At 37.8% G+C, this 21,699-nt stretch overlaps 1 protein-coding gene across 5 annotated transcripts in view; it reads right to left on the reverse strand.

Moving 5' to 3' along the window:
* The window catches only part of ZNF451 (zinc finger protein 451), a 94,823-nt gene that overhangs the window by 64,208 nt on the left and 8,916 nt on the right, over positions 1–21,699 (reverse strand). The window contains exon 4 of one of the 5 annotated variants that reach the window (XM_059400196.1): positions 10,161–20,311. The exons of the other annotated variants lie outside the window; for them this stretch is intronic. Coding sequence (XP_059256179.1) covers positions 18,815–20,311 — 1,497 coding nt within the window. The 3' untranslated portion in view covers positions 10,161–18,814. Of the gene's footprint in view, positions 1–10,160; positions 20,312–21,699 lie in introns of those variants that run through there. 5 annotated transcript variants of the gene reach the window in all.

A 21,699-nucleotide genomic window follows, 5' to 3' on the forward strand; every position in this document is an offset into this window, starting at 1 on the left:
AGCAAAGGAAATAGTCAACAAAATCAAAAGACAACTGACAGAATGGGAGAAGATATTTGCAAACAAAATATCAGATAAGGGGCTAGTATCCAAAATCTATAAAGAACTTATCAAACTCAACAGCCATAGAACAAATAATCCAATCAAGAAATGGGCAGAGGACATGAACAGACATTTCTGCAAAGAAGACATCCAGATGGCCAACAGACACATGAAAAAGTGCTCCCCATCACTCAGCATCAGGAAAATACAAATCAAAACCACAATGAGATACCACCTCACACTAGTCATAATGGCTAAAATTAACAAGTCAAGAAATGACAGAAGCTGGCAAGGATGCAGAAAAAGGGGGACCCTCCTACACTGTTGGTGGGAATGCAAGCTGGTGCAACCACTGTGGAAAAAAGCATGGAGGTTCCTCAAAAAGTTGAAAATAGAGCTACCCCATGACCCAGCAATAGCACTACTGGTCTTTACCCTAAGGATACAAATGTAGTGATCCAAAAGGGCACGTGCACCCGAATGTTTACAGCAGCAATGTCCACAATAGCCAAACTATGGAAAGAACCAGATGTCCATTAACAGATAAATGGATAAAGAAGTGGTGTATAGATATACAGTGGAATACTATGCAGCCATCAAAAGAAATGAAATCTTGCCATTTGCAACGACGTGGATGGAACTAGAAGGTATTATGCTTAGTGAAATAAGCCAATCGGAGAAAGCCAACTATCATATGATCTCCCTGATATGAGGAAATGGAGATGCAATGTGGGGAGGTTTCGGGGGTAGGAAAAGAAGAAATGAAACAAGATGGGATCGGGAGGGAGACAAACCATAAGAGACTCTTAATCTTACAAAACAAACTTGAGGGTTGCTGGGGGGAGGTGGATAGGGAGAGGGTGGTGGGATTATGGACATAGGGGAGGGTATGTGCTGCGGTGAGTGCTGTTAAGTGTGTAAACCAGGCGATTCACAGACCTGTACCCCTGGGGCTAATAATACATTATACATTAATAAAAAAATTTAAAAATTTTTAAAAAGAGATTTTAGGGGCGCCTGTGTGGCTCAGTGGGTTACAGCCTCTGCATTCGGCTCGGGTCGTGATCCCAGGGTCCTTTGATTGAGCCCTGCATCGGGCTCTCTGCTTGGCCGGGAGCCTCCTTCCCTTCCTCTCTCTCTGCCTACCTGCGATCTTTATCTGTCAAATAAATAAAAAAATTAAAAAAAAAATATTTCACTTATTTATTAGAGAGATAGGGTGTGTGCATGGGGAGGGAGAGGCAGAGGGAGAAGCCGACTCACTGCTGAGCACGGAGACCAATGTGGGGCTAGATCCCAGGATCCCGGGATCATGACCTGAGCCAAAGGCAGACGCTTAACCAAATGAACGACTAGGAAGGTAAATTATTTAACCCTTTAATCAGCATTTAAACATTTGTTTAGATCGCTTCAACTTCACTCTAAAATTAATCTCTAGCCCTAGAACATTACTCTTTGGTGGTCAAATAAGCAAAACCTGTTAGTATTACTGTTTGTTAAAATTATTTTCCTCATATTTAGCTATCAGTAGGCCATGTTATCTTTTAATTAATACTATGTGGTTATGTTAATAAAAAAGATTACTTCTGTGATTCCCAAATAATTCTGATCTATTTAACATCTGTCATGACTCCGAAGAGCTCAAAAGACCTAAAGCTCTGATACTGAATTCAAAAAGACATTCAAAATTGAGTTTGGTTTCCTTCTCTTCCTCCACAGGGAAAGTTTCTATTTTCTTCTTCTTCTTCTTCTTCTTCTTCTTCTTTTTAAGATCTTAATTATTTATTTATTTAACACAGAGAGAGATCACAAGTAGGCAGAGAAGGAGGCAAAGAGGGGGGTGGGAAGCAGGCTCCCCGCTGAGTAGACAGTCCAAGCAGGGCTCGATTCCATGACCCTGAGATCATGACCTGGACAGAAGGCAGAGGCGAACCTATTGAGCCACCCAGGCACCCCTCCATTTTGTTCTTAATACCAAAACCAAACCAAACCAAACCAAACCAAAACACCCACTCTGGCTACCTATATAGGCTACCTATATAGAATACCTATATATAATTAGAAAGGCAATCTGCTAGGAGTAGATAAAAAGGAATGAATGGTAGATCTAGAGAAAGAATGAACTTCAGCTTTGAAACATCTATCATTTATGAGAAAAATGAAATATTTAAAATAAAGTTTTCCCCTAAAATGGGGAAAAATTAATTATATGTGGCAGGGGGTGATACTCATAATTATTTTTTCATCACAACTTAGGTTTCTGGGTCAAGACTGCTGGTGAATGCCAGGCACGATTAATGGTTTATTTATGAACACTCACTCTCTCCAGAAAGCCAAATCCCTTGGATTTCCACTGTTAGTGATCCAAGATGAGGGGCAGCCTCTAGATCTTATTAAATTACATACTTCTGTGATTCTGAGCAAACACATACACACTGGAAAAACAGAGACCACAGATATTGAAATACACACTAGGGATTTTACCTATTAGGTCACAGAAGACCTTATTTTGCATAAAAGTATAATAGGTAATTCAAAGAATCAGTATGTTCAGAAACAAATTTTAACTTATCAGAAAGCAAGGGGGAAAACACTCATTGCAGGACATCTTGTTACTGATCCAACTGCAGAACCAAAGCTATAGGCTAGATGAAAGGATATTAAATGTTTCCTGTAGAATTAGGATGAAAAGGGAATACCATAGTCTTAGGTTTGGGAGTATTACGCTATTCCATTAGTGTTAAAATACTGAAATGTAATTTAATGTGAAATCACAAAATTCTAGGACTGTTCTTCTTAGGTTAGATTTGCCAATCTTCCCCAAAGCCTGTAGTATTAATAAGCATTTAGAGCTTTTAATAAGAGCTTTTCTGAGGTCAGACTTTAGACCGTAAATTCTCAAGCTAGAAGTGGAATTGGCTCTCAGTATACAAATGGTAAGAACAGGGGCACCTGGGTGGCTCAGTGGGTTAAAGCCTCTGCCTTCAGCTCGGGTCATGATCCCAGGGTCCTGGGATCGAGCCCTGCATTGGGCTCTCTGCTCCATGGGGAGCCTGCTTCCCCCCATCTCTCTGCCTGCCTCTCTGCCTACTTGCCATCTCAGTCTGTGAAATAAATAAATAAAATCTTTAAAAAAAATGGTAAGAATAAAATGTTAGCAGCTATAGGATTTTCAGTCATTCTTCTTGAAGCTCATGCTTGGGTCACTGTGGATTAACCTCCATATTAGAATACTATTGAGTCCACAGTGATAGCAAATGCTATCTACATATTTATTTTGGGGGCGAAAAATAGGAACATCTTAAAGATACCGGGAGGGGAGAGTCTGTTTACCTCTATGTTAGATCACTCCTTGCATGAGTTTTTCTTAACCCCTCCCCTCCTACTGGGAAAGTTGAGTGGGATCTTCATAGAATTAAGGAGAAAGTTGTGGAGTCAGAAAAACATTAAAAGGAAAATTCTAATTCAGTAACTATGAAAATTTTTTAAAAAATACAGTGGTTTAAAAAAAAATTTTTTTTTAAATAATATGGTTAAGGGGCGCCTGGGTGGCTCAGTGGGTTAAAGCCTCTGCCTTTGGCTCAGGTCATGATCCCAGAGTCCTGGGATCAAGGCCTGCATCGGGCTCTCTGCTTGGCAGGGAGCCTGCTTCCTCCTCCCTCTCTCTCTGCCTGCCTCTCTGCCTACCTCTGTCTCTGTCAAATAAAATGAATAAAATCTTTTAAAAATCCCTGAGTACACATACCCGTGAAAGTTAAGCATGTATAGGCATACCTCATTATACTGTGCTTTTGCAGATATGGTGTTGTTTTTTTGTTTTCTTTGGTGTTTTTTTTTTAACAAATTGAAGGTCTGTGGCACCCCTGCATCCAGCAAGTCTATTGGTACAATTTTTCCAACAGCATTTGCTCAGTTCAGGCCTGTGTCACATTTTGGTAATTGAGAAATTTCAAAAGTTTTCATTATCATTATATTTGTTGCAGCAATCTGTGATCTTTGATGTTAGTATTATAATTGATTTGGGGGTGCCATGAACTGCACCCCTATAAGATTGCATAAACATTGTGTTCAGATGGCTCCATTCACTGTTCATTCCTTTGTCTCACTCCCCTTCCTTCGGCCTCCCTATTTCCTGAGTTATAAATATTTGGAATTAGGGTAATCAGTAACCTGAGGATGGTCCTCTAAGTGTTCAGGTGAAAGGAAGAGCTGCACATTTATCATTTTACAAGCTGGAAATGATTAAGCTTAGTGGAAAAAACATACTGAAAACCATGGTAGGCTGGAAGCAAGGCCCCTTGGGCCAAACAGTCAAGTTTTGAATGCAAAGGAAAAGTTCTTGAAGGAAAGTACAAGTGCTACTCTAGTGAATACATGAATGAGAGAAAGCAAAACAGCCTTACTGCTGATATGAAGACAGTTTTAGTGGTTTAGACAGCTCAAACCAGCTACAACATTCTGTTAAGCCAAAGCCCAATCCAGAACAAAGCCCTAACTCTTCAATTCTTTGACGGCTCGGAGAATAAGGAAATAGAGAATAAGGAAAAAGAGAAGTTTGAGGCTAGCAGAGGTTGATTCATGAGGCTTAGGAAAAGCTGCCTCATAATATCAAAGTACAAGATGAAGCAGCAGAAGCTGATGTAGAAGCTACAGCAGGTTACCCAGAAGCTCTAGCTGAGAAAATTAATGAAGGTGGCTGGCTGCACTAAGCCACAGAATTTCAATATGGATGAAACAGCCTTCTATTGGAAAGGAGAGGCTATCTAGGACTTTCATAGCTAGAGAAGTCAATGCCTGTTTCAAAATTTACAAGGACAGGCTGCTTCTCTTGTCAGGGGCCAACACAGCTGGTGACATTTTAAGTTGGAATCAATGTTCGTTGACCATTCTGAAAATTCTAGGTCCCTTAAGAATTATGCTAACTCAACTCAGTCTCTGCTCTATAAATGGAGTAAGGCCAAGATAAGAGCACATCTGTTTACATGATGGTTCACTGAATATTTTAAGCCCACTTTTGAGACCTACTGCTCAGAACAAACATTCCTTCAAAATCTGACTTCTCACAGACAATGGACTGGTCACCCAATGGAGATGGAGATGTACAGTAAGAGAAGGTTGTTTTCATGTCTGCTAACACAACATTCATTCCGTAGGCCAAGGATCAAGGAAAAACTTCAACTCTCAAGTCTTACTATTTATGAAGTACATTCTGTTAGAATGTAAGCTGCCACAGACAGTGATTACTCTGAAAGATCTGAGCAAAGAAAACTGAAAACCTTCCAGCAAGGATTTACCATTCTATATGCTGCTAAGAACTTTCAGGATTCATGGAAAGAGGTTGAAGCATCAACATTAATGGAGTTTGAAAATAGTTGATTCCAACCTCATGATGACTTTGAGGGGTTCAAAACTTCCATGGAGGAAATAACTGTAGATGTGGTAGAAATAGCAAGAGATCTGGAATTAGAAGTAGAGCCAAAGATGTGACTAAATTGCTGAAACCTCATGACAAAATTTGAACAGATGAGAAACTGCTTCTTATGGATGAGCAAAGAGGTTTCTTGAGATAGAATCTACTCATTGTGAGGATGCTGTGAAGACTGTTTAAGTGACAACAAAGGATTTAGAACACAACTATGCGAGAGAAATCATTCCTGAAAGCTACAGTTCATTGATGTGGTAAACTTCACTACTGTTTTGTATTAAGAAATTGCCACAGCCACCCCAACTTTCTGCAACCACCAACCTGGTCAGTCAGAAGTCATCAATATTAAGGCAAGACCCTCCACTAGCAAAAAGGTTAAGGCTCACCAAAAACTCAGATGATAGTTAGCATTTTTTAGCAATAAAGTATTTTTATTTTTTTTTAAAGATTTAAAAAAATTTTTAAAATTTCTTCATGTAACAGAGAGAGAGAGACCACAAGTAAGCAAAGAAGCAGGCAGAGAGAGGGGGAAGCAGATTCCCTGCTGTGCAGAGAGCCCGATGTGGGGCTCAATCCCAGGACCCCGAGATCATGACCTGAGCCGAAGGCAGAGGATTAACCCACTGAGCCACCCAGGCGCCCCAGCAATAAAGTATTTTTAAATTAAGGTGTTTTTTTTTTAGCCATAATACTCCTACACACTTAATATTTATATTATTGCAGTGGTCTGGAACCAAACCCACAATATCTCCAAGGTATGCCTATATAGGAGAAAGCAAGAATTCTTTTGTTCTTGAGGACAAAATGTTTAAGTTTGTTTTTTTTTTAATGTTTAAGTTTTAATGTGGTATGGTAGAGTTACAGCAAAAATTCCAAGTCTAGAAGTAGGAAGAGGGCAGGAAAGGAAGAGGGCTTTCTTAAGAGATCTAATCTGGAATGATAGAATTCAATGGGTCAACAGAACTGGGGGCAAAGAAAAAAGGAAAGCCTGGCAAAGGATTCCATTATTTTGTCAAGTAAGGGCATTTTTTAAAAAAGATTTTATTTATTTATTTATTTATTTATTTATTTATTTGTTTGTTTGTTTATTTGAGAGAGAGAGTGAGAGAGAGAATGAGAGGGGAGAAGGTCAGAGGGAGAAGCAGACTCCCTATGGAGCTGGGAGTCCAATGTGGGACTCGATCCCAGGACCATGACCGAGCCCAAGGCAGTCGCCCAACCAACTGAGCCACCCAGGCAGCCCCAAGTAAGGGCATTTTTAAAGAAACTAATATCAATGATTACCATCATTTCTAAAGAATAAGGCACAGTAATACCCCAAGGTAATAGTTTAAAATTTCCCTTAATAGTCTCATTTTAAACGAAAACAAATTTAGATTTTTTTAAAAAAATATTTATGTATTTGAGTGAGAGAGAAAGAGAGAACATGAAAGAGGTCAGCGGGAGCAGCAGACTCCCTGCTAAGCAGGAAGCCTGATGTGGGACTCAATCCCAGGATTCCAGGATCATGACCTGAGCTAAAGGCAGTCGCTTAACCAACTGTGCCACCCAGGCCCCCAAAACAAATTTAGCTTTATGAGCTGCACTACCTTGATTTTTCTCTTTGCTATAAACTGATAACACTTCAAACTTGAAATCAGTTCAGTTGAGAAAGTGCGCCGAATCCTAACCACTAGACCACCAGGGAAGTTGAAATCAGTTCAGTTGAACTTAAAATTGGTTCTGACCATAAACTCAAAATCCAGATCACAAAAGAGCATCAGAAGTTACATTCAGGAGCGCCTGGGTGGCTCAGAGGGTTGGGCCTCTCCTTTTGGCTTAGGTCATGGTCTCAGGGTCCTAGGATCAAGCCCCACATCAGGCTCTTTGCTCAGCAGGGAGCCTACTTCCCCCTCTCTCACTGCCTACTTGTGATCTCTGTCAAATAAATAGTCTTTTAAAAAAGTCACATTCAATGCAAATTCCACCATTCAGACAAAACTTTCACCAACATAATTAATACTTTCATTTCCTAATCAAGTTTAGTGAGCTAACAAATATTTTCTGGAAACTATTAAAATTTCTAACATTAATGTGAAACTCATCTACTTTCTATGTGAATTATAAAATAAATCATAACGGTATCAACAAATTAATGAAAAAATGGCACAAAATACCACTAATCAATGAAGCTACAATCTGTCTATATTTCAATGTTTTCTTTCCCTCACTAATATTTAAGTGAAAATAATATTATCTTTTATTATAACATGTAAGTAAAACCTAGAAGGCTAGAAATCAAAAGGTTAACAATCATTGTTTCTATATGGAGAAATTTTAATTTCCATTTTCTAGTATTTCTACAATTAGCACACGTAATAAACATTTTTTAACAAAATTTCAGGGCGCTTGGGCTCTCTGCTCAGCAGGGAGCCTGCTTCCTCCTCTCTCTGTCTGCTTCTCTGCCTACTTGTGATCTCCGTCTGTCAAATAAATAAATGAAATCTTTAAAAAAAAAAAAAATTTCAGGGTGCCTGGGTGGCTCAGTGGGTTAAGCCACTGCCTTCGGCTCGGGTCGTGATCTCAGGGTCCTAGGATCGAGTCCCGCATCGGGCTCTCTGCACAGCAGGGAGCCTGCTTCCCTCTCTCTCTCTCTCTCTCTGCCTGTCTCTCTGTCTACTTGTGATTTCTCTCTGTCAAATAAATAAATAAAATCTTTAAAAATAAAAAAAGTACAATTAGGCAAATTAAAAATTGAAACTTGAAAATATTAGCTTATTCAGCTATACCTGACTTTCCTCTTTTCCTGTTTGGGACATAAGACTAGAAAGCAAGATTCTTAACTTTTCCAGTGAACAAGGTAACTTTGCAATGTTTACTATATTTATTTGCATGGAAGCTAATAGTGTCCCAAAAATAAATTTTTATAAGAACTTGAATTTTGGGGGCACCTGGATGGCTCAGTGGGTTAAGCCTCTGCCTTTGGTTCAGGTCATGATCTCGGGGTCCTGGGATGGAGCCCCGCATTAGTCTCTCTGCTTAGCGGGGAGCCTGCTTAAAATTGGTTCTGACCCGCTTCTCCCTCTCCATCTGCCTGCCTCTCAGCCTACTTGTGATTTCTGTCAAATAAATTTTTTAAATCTTTAAAAAAAAAAAAAAACCAAAAAACCAAACTTGAATTTCATAGGTGGGCTTTCTTTGAGAAGTCACCTACACCTAGAAAATGCCTGTTTCTTAAACCATTCACTCTCATCCTGCAGTGTATTATGGTTTAAAAAGCCAAGTGCCATATACTTGACAACCCCCCTTTGGCAGTTAAGAACTGGGCTTAGAACTGAATGCTGAAAAAATGGGCTCTACTCTGTTGAACAAAGCTTTTTAAGGTCCATGAATAAATTTTTTTCAAATATTAAATAGAGGCTGATCTTTCATTTCACCCTTCATTCACCTGCTCACCCAAAGGCTGAGCTTCTTAGTCACTTCCCAACTGCCATAACTAGCTAAATCAGTTTTCTAAAAATACTTGCCAATATCAAGTCAAAGGAAATGCAAAATTAAAGGAATAATTCTGCTTTTGTAAAGCATTTTCTAGAAATACAATATTGAAAAAGGCAGGGTTTCACAGATGAAATTATCATTTTACAATAGCTTGTGGCATTATACCACTGAGCCTTTTTATAATAAGCAACTGATTTTTTTATTTTAAAATCACTACTAATCTCTAAAAAGCACTTTAGTTTTTGAGTAACAATCAAATTTGGCATTATACAAAATTACTTCTTTTTTTTTTTTAAAGATTTTATTTATTTATTTGAGAGACAGACAGTGAGAGAGAGCATGAGTGAGGAGAAGGTCAGAGAGCGAAACAGACTCCCCATGGAGCTGGGAGCCCGATGTGGGACTCGATCCCGGTACTCCGGGATCATGATCTGAGCCGAAGGCAGTTGTCCAATCAACTGAGCCGCCCAGGCGTCCCCAAAATTACTTCTTAAATGGAAGCATGAATATAGTCAAAGGATCTTCCCCATGAAATGAACTCTCACTTCTGTACAGGGTGATATAAATTAGGAGAAAACACTCCATGAGAAGAGTTATCCAGAGAAGTGATCACAACAACCCAGTTCCCTATCTGACTCACCAAAAGCACTTTTCTGGCTACAGAAAAGCCAGTAATAAGGGAAGATGAATTTTGTAGGAGGCAGAGGGGGAGGTATAGCAAGAGGGGATGTAGAGAATAATCCAAGGCAGAGGTTTATTTGCTATTGTTATAGAATTTCCCTGAATCTCAGCTGACACTAGTCAGCAGGGCATCCAATGGAGATTGATTATTCTGGCCATCATCCTTATCTTCTGTGTAAAGGGAACCCCAAGTTTAAAGAAAGCTCAAAGGAGAAACCAACTGTGATAGTGGAATGAATTAACTTTGTAAATCATTAATCATAGCTATCCATCTAACCAGTGCTTTTGGTTTGAATATAATTCCTGAAACAACTGCTTTATTCCACACAAACTCAAATTCCAAAGCCTGCTTATTATTGCCCATCACAAAGCTGTGGCACATATTTTGCTCTGAAGTTTACCCTCCCTGAAGTTCTGTTTATCAGAAACCCCTTCTGCCCAACTCATGGCTCAAACCACATCCCAAAATAACATTTTGAAAAGCAACAATTTTTCTTAAGTATTTTATATTCAAATACAGAGAGAGCAGAAGGGATAAACACAGCAAAGCAGTACAATATTTATTTACCATCTCCAGCAGCAAAGCTTTGGAACCAGGAAACAACCCTTTTGTACAAAGCAACCATCTTCCCACCCCCAACTGGTTATTGTTTACAAATACAAAGTACACATAACATCTGCTTTATATGGCAAACTTAAAAAACATACATATAGATATACCCCATTCCGTAAAGAACTTTACTTAGTTAAGAAGACTAGTACCACCAAACCTGTTAAATAAGATTCTTCTTCCTGTATTGTCTTTTGGGTAAACTGCCAATATCTATACTTATAAAAATCCCCTCCTAGGAAGAATGACTTTGATTCTCCTTCAGTACAGGACCATAAAAAACCAAAACCACAACAGAACAAAACCATAACTGGAACTTGAGAATTTTTAAGTACCTCTGAAGTAAAAAAAAAAAAAAAAGTACCTCTGAAGTAGCAAAGGGGAGTTGCAATTTTAACCCTGAATGCCACTGCTATAACTCTGGCACAGCAAGAATAAGGATGAATTATGAAAAGAAAAGAGAAAAGGTGAAAGTGGCAACAAAAACAAAAAAAGAAACTCAAATCACAGAAAAACAAACAGGAAATTGACAAAATGTGTTTTGGGTGCTGCTGGAGATACCACTGGCACAAGGTTCACAGGTCTTTCTTCAATACAACATCTCCAAACTCCAATGAAGCAACATTTTTAGAAATATCTTCATTTCCCCCAAGTCTACCCTCAAATTATCTGTAACCCAATGAACAGGGAAATGAACCACATTTAGCTACACTGAGAACACAATGTCAATAGGAGGTCCTGAAGTATGCAACTGTATACCCATACAACATTTCACTTCAGTGCCATCATCCTGTTCATCTTCAAAGTTGTTCTCTACTAGTGTCTCAGTTCTTTTTCACTGCTTGAGCTGTTCCTGGGACTAGAGGGACACTGACTGAAAAGCCTTCCTTTGGCTCAGCTCAGGGAAGAAAAAGAATTGCGCTAGCTGACCACAGGGGACTATGGTACAAAGCGAACTCTGGACAGACTACTTCTATGACCTTACACATAACAGCTACACAAACTTGGTACATTTTGAATAGATTGGAACCAATACATTTTCATGGGTAATTAATCCTCTTTCTTCAACTTAGTATCTACCAACTGTCCCCCATAAAGTCTGTTCCTTATAATTCTGAAACCAGACACAATGTTTCACATGCTTTTGTATGCACTGATTCATCTAAATGCCTGGCTCCTAATTCCCTTCTGGTCCAACTAGCTCTTCAATCAACATGATTGCAACATGCAAGCCTCAGCTCAAGTATTTGCTAAGTAGGAAAATTTTCCCTGATCCCTCTAAATGGCCTTCTGTTTTGTTCCAACTTCACTGCAGGCATTCCTCTAAACAGAACAGTTACATTATATTGGTATTTCTTTCTCTTAAGAGAATATACCATCTCTTATTAACCAGGTTCCTCCACACCTTCCTCAGTGCCTGCCTGTACATAGGTACTGAAAACTATGATAGAAGATTGTTGCCAATATAGACACAAAGTGACAAAACAGCAACCATCAAAAATCATATACACATTCCTATATAACCTAGCTCTTCATTCTACATTCTCTTTATTTCCTTACTGTTTATTATGAGCATTTCTTAGCCTGCACTTGAGAAAAGAGACTATTTTACTTTAAATATGTCTTTCAATGACTTAATCCATTGATGAACTTGTAATATAGCTTAACAGTTGAGCCTTAAAAACTGTAAACAAGGGGAACATGATCTGATGATATGAACCTACTACATGCTACTAAATATACATCTTAAAATGTATCTGTATTTATATCCAATACCATTCCACAGTTATAATATATCTATGTGTGTAGAAAAAGCACACTATGAAAGAAAAGAAACCTGTACTGGGCTTTTGAAATTCCAAAGTATTCCCAGGCATTACCTCATTTGAGAGTAGGAAAACTGAGGCTCAGAAAGTAACTGACTTGCTAATACTCAGACCAAGGTCTTAGAATTTAAATACCATGTGCTCTGCACCATACCACCTTCCTTCCTACCCAATATCCTAAAGAATCTGGAAAAAAAAAAAAACAACCACCTTAAGCATGTATCTGAAACAAAACGGTATAACAAAAAAAGGTAGAAGAAAAAGAAAAAAACAAGCAAAAATGGACTAAAATGATTAGTGCCGAAAAAGAACAGAATACGTGAAACAAGTCAATGACTATACATCAAGAACAGTCTTAGTCCCACACAGTGAAATTTCAACGGGAAAACAAGAGTTTCTGATCTGACAAGCAAAATGACCAAGAATTAGTTAATGTAAGACATCAAGTACTGAGGAATAAGAATATAGCCATAAACATAAAATTTAGGGAAGAAAAAGATTAGTATAGGTCAAATTAGCTTATCAGAGAAGTTAAGACTTGAACTGAGCCTTGAAAAATATGAAGAGGCAGCCTAGTAAAATGCTAAACTGAGACTGTGGAGGAAAATAGTTAATATTCAAAAGCTAGGCTCCACCATTTGAGCAACATACTTAATGTTTCATTTTTTCATCTGCAAAATAAGGGTGAATTTCTTCCTCAAGAATAACTTGTAAATTTTAGCACATAGTGTAGTAAATGTGAGCTCTATAAATGAAAATTCTCTCCTCCACTTGCTTGCCAGGCAGGAAGACAACCCTTAGGCCCAAGGCTATAAAGGTGCTTCCAAGATCTCAAAATATATTCTTGCTAAAAGTAAACAGGGGCTGTTATAGGCATTAGACAAAGACCAACTTGCATGCAACTCTTGCTAAGAATCTAAATGAGGCTAGTTAAACACTGACTATACTTGAACCAAGGCAAAAAGGGCTTCACACCTAACGGGAGGATGTTTAATGTAATTAAATATGTTAAAAAAAAATGGATCTGAAAATTTGAGACTGTTCAAGTGACTTTGAAAATGCTTCCCCCCCAATCACCCACATCATGTTGCCCTAGTAACTAAAAGTGGTACAGATAAAGGGACCACAAACGTAGGGTACTAGTGTTAAATGCACACTAAGTAGTGCAAAACATAATTATCACAGATAAAAGTGTGAGTTGACAAGAGGTCTAATTGTAGTGCTCAAAACTGAATAACATGACAGAGCTACTCTTACAGGCAATGACAGAAAACAGAAGGCATAGGATACATAGCTGACAGGAAAAAATCGCATATGAAAATAGGTCTTATAAGGAGACTACTAACAGAATTCATAGCACTTGAAGCATTTATGATCAAAGGAGAGTTTAAAATACAACTAGATATAAAGGATTTACTTTCACTGCTACCAAGGAATATACTTAGAAATATTAGAAAACTCAATACAAGCCGAGAGATCTCCAGAGTCCTAAAAGAAAATAAAGTACAGACAACCTGAGAATTCTTGTTGAATTCTTGACAAGGCATCAGAAAATCCAAGACATCATTTGAAATAGACAGTTATCTCAATAAAATAGGTAAAGCCCTTAAGACTTAGAGAAAACTGGTTAATTTTTAGATACAGTTTATGTCAGAGCTGTTCTATAACTTTATGGTGATGGGCTTAGAATTTTTATGAGAAGATGCAATTAACCGTAAACCATATGTAGTAATACATTTGTGTGAAACTATGCAAAATGAGAAAAATAAGACTACCATTAAATAAGAAAGCATTAAAAACTGACTGAAGTTCAATAGCCAGGAAATAATAGTTCCAGAGACTAAACTGGCTGCTTTTAAAAAAAAAAGGACAAAAGAGAAAACTAGAAAATCTCTTACAATAATACTGAAGACATTTGTATTTAAGTACACAAATACAAAGCCACATCAAAATCCTGGCTAGTATTTACTGGTAGAATAGAAAATATAATCTACATCAAAGATACTAAGGGAAGATCAGACATCCTTCTAGAAAGAGGTGTTACATTAAGGGGAAGAAAAGATCAATATAGAGAATGAACTAATATGATAACATCAAAAGGAAATGGTTGGACTGTGATCACTTCCAGATACATCCCACCAGAAGCAAACATAATTTCCAGTAAAAGATATCTCAATGGTACCAAACACTGCTATAAAAAAGTTTTCATTACTACAAAGTCAAGCAACTGAAAACACAAAGTAGTATAAAAATATTATCCCACTAATCAATAGGAGAAAAAAAGATTTAATAAAACAATATTCTCATCATTCATCCAGGAAGGGAAATTCCTTAAAAGAATATTTTAATGGCTTACAAAACTCATTATTTTTTGAAAAATAACTAAAAGATTTTCATTCAATAATGATCATCATCAGTTAAATAATAACTTCCACCTGTGTATTTTCTTAAGTGAAAGACAGAAGAATTGATTGGTTTCTGTATCCACAAAATAACTAAGAATGGACCTGGCCAACTGAAATGACATGTATATATCACAATCAATTACTGGACTAGCCATTAACATTAAGAATGGTAAATTTCAAAAGACAAGGGAACCTAAAACAGTGCAAGTCTGGGGCAAAATATGCCTCACATTAAAAAAAAAAAAGTTTTCAGTTATTGCAATTTTTAAACTATTTCTACAAAGATCTAGTCCATAATTTCTAACCTTCATCAGAATCCCACTAAATTATATCCTCAACAGTGAATGTGGCATTTAACTCTGTTCATCCATGGCATTTAACTCTATCCAACTTTGTAGCTAGAAGGGATTCTGGATTGTATCTGTTCCAACCTCCTCATTTTTAGTACCTGAGAGGTTATCCTGATGTATTGGGCCCTTAAGGACATTATCAATCAGGTCACTTAGGTATCATTCAGTAAATTATTAGTATAGTACTAACATAATATACTAAATAGTATCCAAGTATCCCGAAAGAGTTTATGTTCCCCTCAAAATGTCATTTTGAGGGCCAAGTAATTAAAATGGAATTACAAAGAAGTTGCCATGCAGTTAAAAAAAAAAAAAAAGTTTAAATGCAATTACACTAATAAGGAAGCTGTCACTAAAAAGAAAGGATAAAGTGTCAGCAAATTTACTGCTTTTCCTAATGTCCTTGTTTCTTCTTACCAAGTAAACACATCCACTTATCAAATATAAGTTGTGCTACCATGGCTTAGAACAAGGTTAGTCTGAGATAAATGACTCAATCAGAAAACCTAGAACCTGCAGATAGAAAACAAAGCTGCCTTAATGCTCAGAAACTGAGCCAATCCCTAATAACTAAAAAGAACTACTGTGTAGTTACTTAAATAAAGGGGGAGGGTCATACTCTACAACCTTCTGAAATGGATTAACAGTGCTATAAAGAAAACAAATTAACATTCAGAAGGAGAGTACATTTAGATAGTGCAATTGTACAGATGATGAATAAACTACAAGATTAAAAAAATCACTATACAGAACTCATAAATATCACCAGCAACATATGCAAGACATCAAAATGTTAAGTTTTAAACAATAGGGTGAAATTTAAAAAGGCACTTCATATAACAAATGGAAACAATTTCTCTGTACACAGAAACTGCAAGAAATCATAGTCTTCACATATATTTTATGTCTAGTGGAGAAATAACACTTTGAAGAAAAAGGATCATTAGACGCATCCCCACTGAGAATATCAAATCATTAAATTTGCAATTATCCCAAAGCATCCCAGAAAATCTAGAGATATTTAAACATCTAAGGTTCGCCCAATGGAGAATTCTGTGGCAGGCACAATATGAAAACTTATTTAATTTTGAGTTCCATATGCTTTGGGGGTTGTCTCCCTACATCAGGGCCCCATTTTTAGTTTTATAACACCACCACCATTCAAGTATGCCAGAGAAAGATTTTAAAGTAAACAAACAGGTTAAGAATGTTTCTTCTGCAATCAAGAGACTGATTAATCTACAGCTAAAAGCTGTTTCCATTCTACCGCATTCTGACAGTCCCGACTGAACTGACAAATCCCCTTCAGAAGTTATCTACAGATCAACAATTTGATGACTCCTCAATACCTCTCCACTTTTAGGAAAATTCTCTGGAGATGCTTGAGCTTATCAATCAGAGAATGGCAAAGCAATGTTACTTTAACACTGAGCAACACAAATAACACAAGAGGAAGAGAACAGCAATGCTGTTTTATAAATATTTAAGGAGGAGCTACACAATGTAAATACAGCTTATACTAGTGAACCGTACACTTAAAAATGGTTAAGGTGGTGAATTTTGTTCTTTTTTTCTGACCAGAATTAAAAACAAAGAATCTATGAGGAAGAGCATATTAAGTGGAAATGCCAAAGTAGTTTCAAAGAATTATGTCTTCAAGCATCATTTTGGTTTGGATTTTGGAAAATAAGAGTACCTCAAAAATCATCACATTTGTAACCCAGTATCTAATTCAGGGAAAGAAAGGAGAGAAATGGAAAAGTGGGAACAGTCTGAAGTAGCCTTAGCTAACTAGGTATAACTGTGCAGCCACATAGAACAGTTCCAAGGTCTCTCTCCAGTAAGTTCATCTGTGACTAGTCCTTTCATAAAAGAAACTACAGTGCCATGTCAAGGGCACATGAGACTGCCTGACGGATGCAATATATATCGTAAACTATAAAAATCTAAATGATTTTTTAGACCCTTATTTCTTTTTGGGTAGTTAATCAATAATCTTCTGGAGTTTAATATGAAAGAGTTTCTACATCACTGGCAAGGACCTAAAAAAGATAGAGGTAAAACACTGTGGAAAATATACAAAAATAAAAGTAAATGTTTGCAAGATGATTTCCTCTGTCAAGCCTGTTTTTTAGGCTTAATTTACAAATAGGACCAACATAGTACTCTGAAATTACTGACAAAATAAAATAGCTTCTTCTAAGTAGGTATGCTTGCACCTTCAACCTCTAGCACAAATGGGGAGAGAAAGTAGTAAAAAGGGTGCTGAAGATAGTTACAGTGGACGGGGAATGAGCTTCAACCATCAGAAAGTGGGGCACTAGGGAAAATGTCAATCACCACTGTGTAAGAACTATGGCAAGAAATAGAAACCATATGAATCCTAAAACAGTGTTATATTCCACTAACAGTAGACTCAAAATATTTTGATCAAGCAGGTGAAATAAATGCAGATGTATGACAAACCAAGTTACAAAATTTTAAATCTGTTGATAAAAAAAATTTTTTTGGCTGCCAAGCAAATAATACTAGGTGATGTATTCAGACCCCTCAAACTTGACACTTTCTCCATTTCTGAAGTCATGCTGCAAAATCGAGGATCTAAGGGCTGGTATACTGCACAGCCACTGCCTTGAGATTTTAAAAAGATACTGTGAGATATACAATTGAGGTATCTGCTGCCAGTTCCAGAACTGTGAAGAACTATTAATGGAACCAACTGGGAGCAAAAAGATAGTCGTCTCTATTGATGAGTCTGACTAGATTAAGGGAACAGTAAACGAAGAACAGTAAACTTGATTTCAGACTTTTAAGAAATCTCTAATGGATATCATCATTTAAATAAATATCCAGAAACAGAGCTGTGCGAGATGTTCTCTTTACGACATCCACAGTAATACTGAACACTTAAGGATTCTTAGTATCATCTAGTTTGATGGCATCCCTCTTTATTGCAATAAGAGGACCAGATTGTCAGGCATGTTTGGAATTCTCTTAAAAGAGTTCAGATTTGCATGCCTGGATGGTATAACATCCTTTATATCCAGGGCACTAATGTATGCATCTTTTTTGTGATGGATTACCAAGCTCAAGAAAGTCAACTGTTTAGAAGGTAGCTTAAGAAGGTCATCTTGCTGAAAAGCCCAGAGTATCTTGAGAGAACACCATGCCTCGGTCTCAAAGCTTCTTTAGATCTGAGAGCTTGATAGGTCAGAGACTTAGGTGTGATGATAAAGAATTCTCTCACATGTGGCTCTGAATGGTAATGACATGGTAGCCATTGGTCTCGATGAAGATAGTTACTGTGAAAATTTCTAGAGATGTTACAGGAAGGAAAGTCTTTTTCCAATTGGTGTCCACAGTAGACCTGTAACATCTAGCCATCCCACTGAAACGAACTGGATTTGGCAAAATTTGATTTGTATTCCAGTTCTTGACATACAGCTTCATGATTGATCCTGAAGTCTAAGACAGCTTGAGAGTAGTATGGACTCTTGATAAGTTGATCATCCTGACATAAACACAGTACAACAGATTTATCATTTTGTGAAGATCTGACAAGCTGAAGCTTGAACAAGGAAGCACTGATGACCTAAAAATGAAGGATCTAACAGTAGGTTATTTCCAGACCCCAAATCAGCTAGTCCTCAGTTTATCAGTAGGATTTTCCTGAGGAACAGATCTTTATATTTTTCTTTAATCATAAGAGGATTCAGATTCCTGAGTACCCTCATCTGAACTTATTTTGGACCAGAAATAATAAGTAAACCTTTGTCCAACCCTACTTAGGTGAAAGTCTCTACTGCTCACTTGGCCAATAAGACATGAGTCTCTTTATTATATCCACTTGAAAAGTCTAGAATTTAAATGTTAGCTGTGATAATTCCAGACATGCATCAGTTTCTGACATGACCTCCTACCTGCAGATCCTGTTTGAGTGGGGAGTAGCAAGTAAAATAGGATCTTGGATGACTATGCTGCTGAACGCAAACAGGCTATTAATTCTTGTACCCGTGGCGTTCTGGAGATTCTCCCTTTTTTCTGTATCTATAAGGATGGTTGCGAGGTTTGTACCAATCTCCTTTGGAATATCCTCTATTGTGATAATGTGCTTTCTGATCATGACTATAAAAGTATCGATGTTGGTTATAGTATTTGTTGTGGTCTCTATAATCATTTTCCTTAATACTGTTTTCTTCTGCAACAACAGCATTCACATCTTGTCCAAAGAGGGAAGTACCATCAAAGGGCAAGTGTGAGATCTTCTCCTGGGTTTTCTTAGTGAGAGATGTAAGTCGGAGCCATGCTTGTCTTCTGTAGTCTATTGCCATTGCCATAACTCTGACTACAGAATCCATTATGTCTCTAGTAGTACAAAGTTGCCAAAGTCCGGCATCCATACCATCAGATATTATACATCTTGCTTTTCCACGATCAAACTCTGGGTCATGAACGAGATCCTCCATATCTTCCCAGAGTTTACGCTGATATTGAGTCATATAGGCCATGTAGCTAGCAGCTCGGGCTGCAATGGAAGCAGCATGGTAGAATCTACAACCCATGACCTCCATTTCTTTTGAGGTAGAATCTAGAGGAGATGTTGTGCTTCCTCTTTTGCTGTGCTCTAATGCTTCTACAATAGGGCCCTCAGCTGGTGGATTTGGTTGGAAAGGAGAGGTATCCTTGGCCACAGGATATACCCTGTGCCCCATGAAGGAAGAAGGATGGCAATCAGCAGGGTCTTTAAAAACCTCAGTGGTGGCAATTCTCAGAAGAGGATGCAATGGAGGAACCAAACGTTTCTTAGAGGTCATACAATCAGGTTTCCCTTCACATGATTCTGCTTCAGATTGTAATGTTACTCTCTTTATAACACCTCTCTGTTCCATTCTTTTCAAAAGACCTGTGAAACTAGACTGACTGGGGTCAGTTGGCTGCCCTTTGTCATCAGCTGAGGGGGATTTGCAGTCAGTTTCTTCATCAACTGTGGATAAATTTTCATCCTTAGAGGTGGATATGTCCCATGGCACTGAGGAGTTCTCACTTGGCCTAGAATGATGAAATCTAAAACAGCTCCTAGACTGCAGATCACGTATCACTCGGGACATCTCAGCCACTTGTGTCTGAAGATAAAGGATGGCATCCTGTCCATGCTGTGAAGCTGAAGAAGACTCTATAGGTAAATCCTCCTTGACCTCTGAAAAGGCCAAAGATTCTTGGGGGACCAGAACTGGAGATGAAGGCAGAGTCTGAAAATTTTGTGATGGTTTAAGTGTCTCTGTCTCAGAGATCTTAATATCTGAATTACTTTGATCATTTTTCTGGTTCTCCAATGGGTTCTCAACAGAAGAAGGTTGAGAAACTATCCTTTGTGGACTGCTGGTGCAACTCCCAGAGGAGGAGCTGCTGTCTCCAATGGGAAGAGGAACACTGCAGCTAGAGCACATTTCTGGGCGATGATTCTCAGAGGATGGCACCTTAGACTCAGGCATTCTCTGGGTTATCCACATGAACAAGAAAACCAAGGAAGAAAAAAAAATGCTTTTAATATGTTAACTTTTAAGTGCAGAGATGCATGTCCAGTAAGTAGAACTCAATTTTTAAAATTATTATAACAATGAAAGATGCAATCCACTACAGATCAGCAAGGGGATCACAGAAGTCAAATCCACAAGGTTTCTACACAAAAACCTAATACCAACTATGGCTATTAATGTGGCACTCTGTCTATGAAAAAAAAAATGAAAACAAGCCCAGTTCAAGTGGTGCCATCCTGGCCTGCTGCTTGGTCTCATGCTAGGATAAGAAGAGGTGGTGAGACTATTGTTGATTAACAATCTTTTTTTAAAAAGCCCATTCAATGTATGTAAGTCAACAAGTAAAAGCTAAAAAACAGAGAACTCAAGAAAAGTTCTACTGAGAACAAAAAAGATTTCTAAAAGTTCTCATTGCAGTCACTTTTAAGCCCCTTTAAAATTTTCTCCTGTTCACTCTCCAAGAATAACAAAACTTCCGAGTTGCATAGCCCTACTTTATTGTTTGTAGTTTCCAAGGAGCTTATTTACATATGTTACCTCATTTTGTCCTCACAACAACCCTGTGAGGTAGGTATTACCCTTATTTGATAAAGAAACTAAGGTTAAAGTTTTCTTAATTTATCCAAAATCAAAGAATTAATAAGGAGCAAAGCTCAGATTAAAACCTACATATACTGATTCCACATCCAAGTCTCAATCCCCTCTATCATAGAGAAAGTTTTCTGCCCATGTTGAGAAGAGCCAGGAGTTCTCTAACCCATCAAGAAAATAGCCCATTAATAGAAATTTGGGCTAAGACAAATGAAAGACAAGATTGCTACAAAGGGCTCAGCTAGTTTGATTCTCAGAGTAAGGGAAATATTGGTTTAAGGGTACCCACAACCAAAAAATCACAGGTAAGAGAAAAAACTCTAAATATGTGAGGGATAGATGAGGTTAAAAGGAGTGACGACTGAAGTACCATGCCACCTAAACCCTTTCCCACATTCCATTTCCTAAAAGGTCTTCACATAGCCTTCCTTCCAATGTAAAACAAACTTTCTGTGGCCACGTGGTTCTGGAAGAAAAGAATCCAGTTACACATGGCACTTGAGGAGAGATGGGAAAGGAGAAGGGCACAAGGAGCCAAAAAGCTTGCAGTTTTTTTATTCCATGTTCCTTTTATCAGATATCATCTTCAAGGCTTAGAACTTTCCTGTGTTGTGTTATCCTTTCACATCCTCACTGAAAGTAAAGAAACAAAACTGGAAGTAGGAGATATTTTGGGCCAAGAACTCAATGGACACCTTTTGTGGTTCACTCTACAGAATCGGGCCATTCTCTAAAGTACTACAGATCCAAAAAAC

The sequence above is a fragment of the Mustela nigripes genome, chromosome 5 (genome assembly GCF_022355385.1).
Source record: "Mustela nigripes isolate SB6536 chromosome 5, MUSNIG.SB6536, whole genome shotgun sequence".
In the NCBI taxonomy this organism is placed as follows: Eukaryota; Metazoa; Chordata; class Mammalia; order Carnivora; family Mustelidae; genus Mustela; species Mustela nigripes.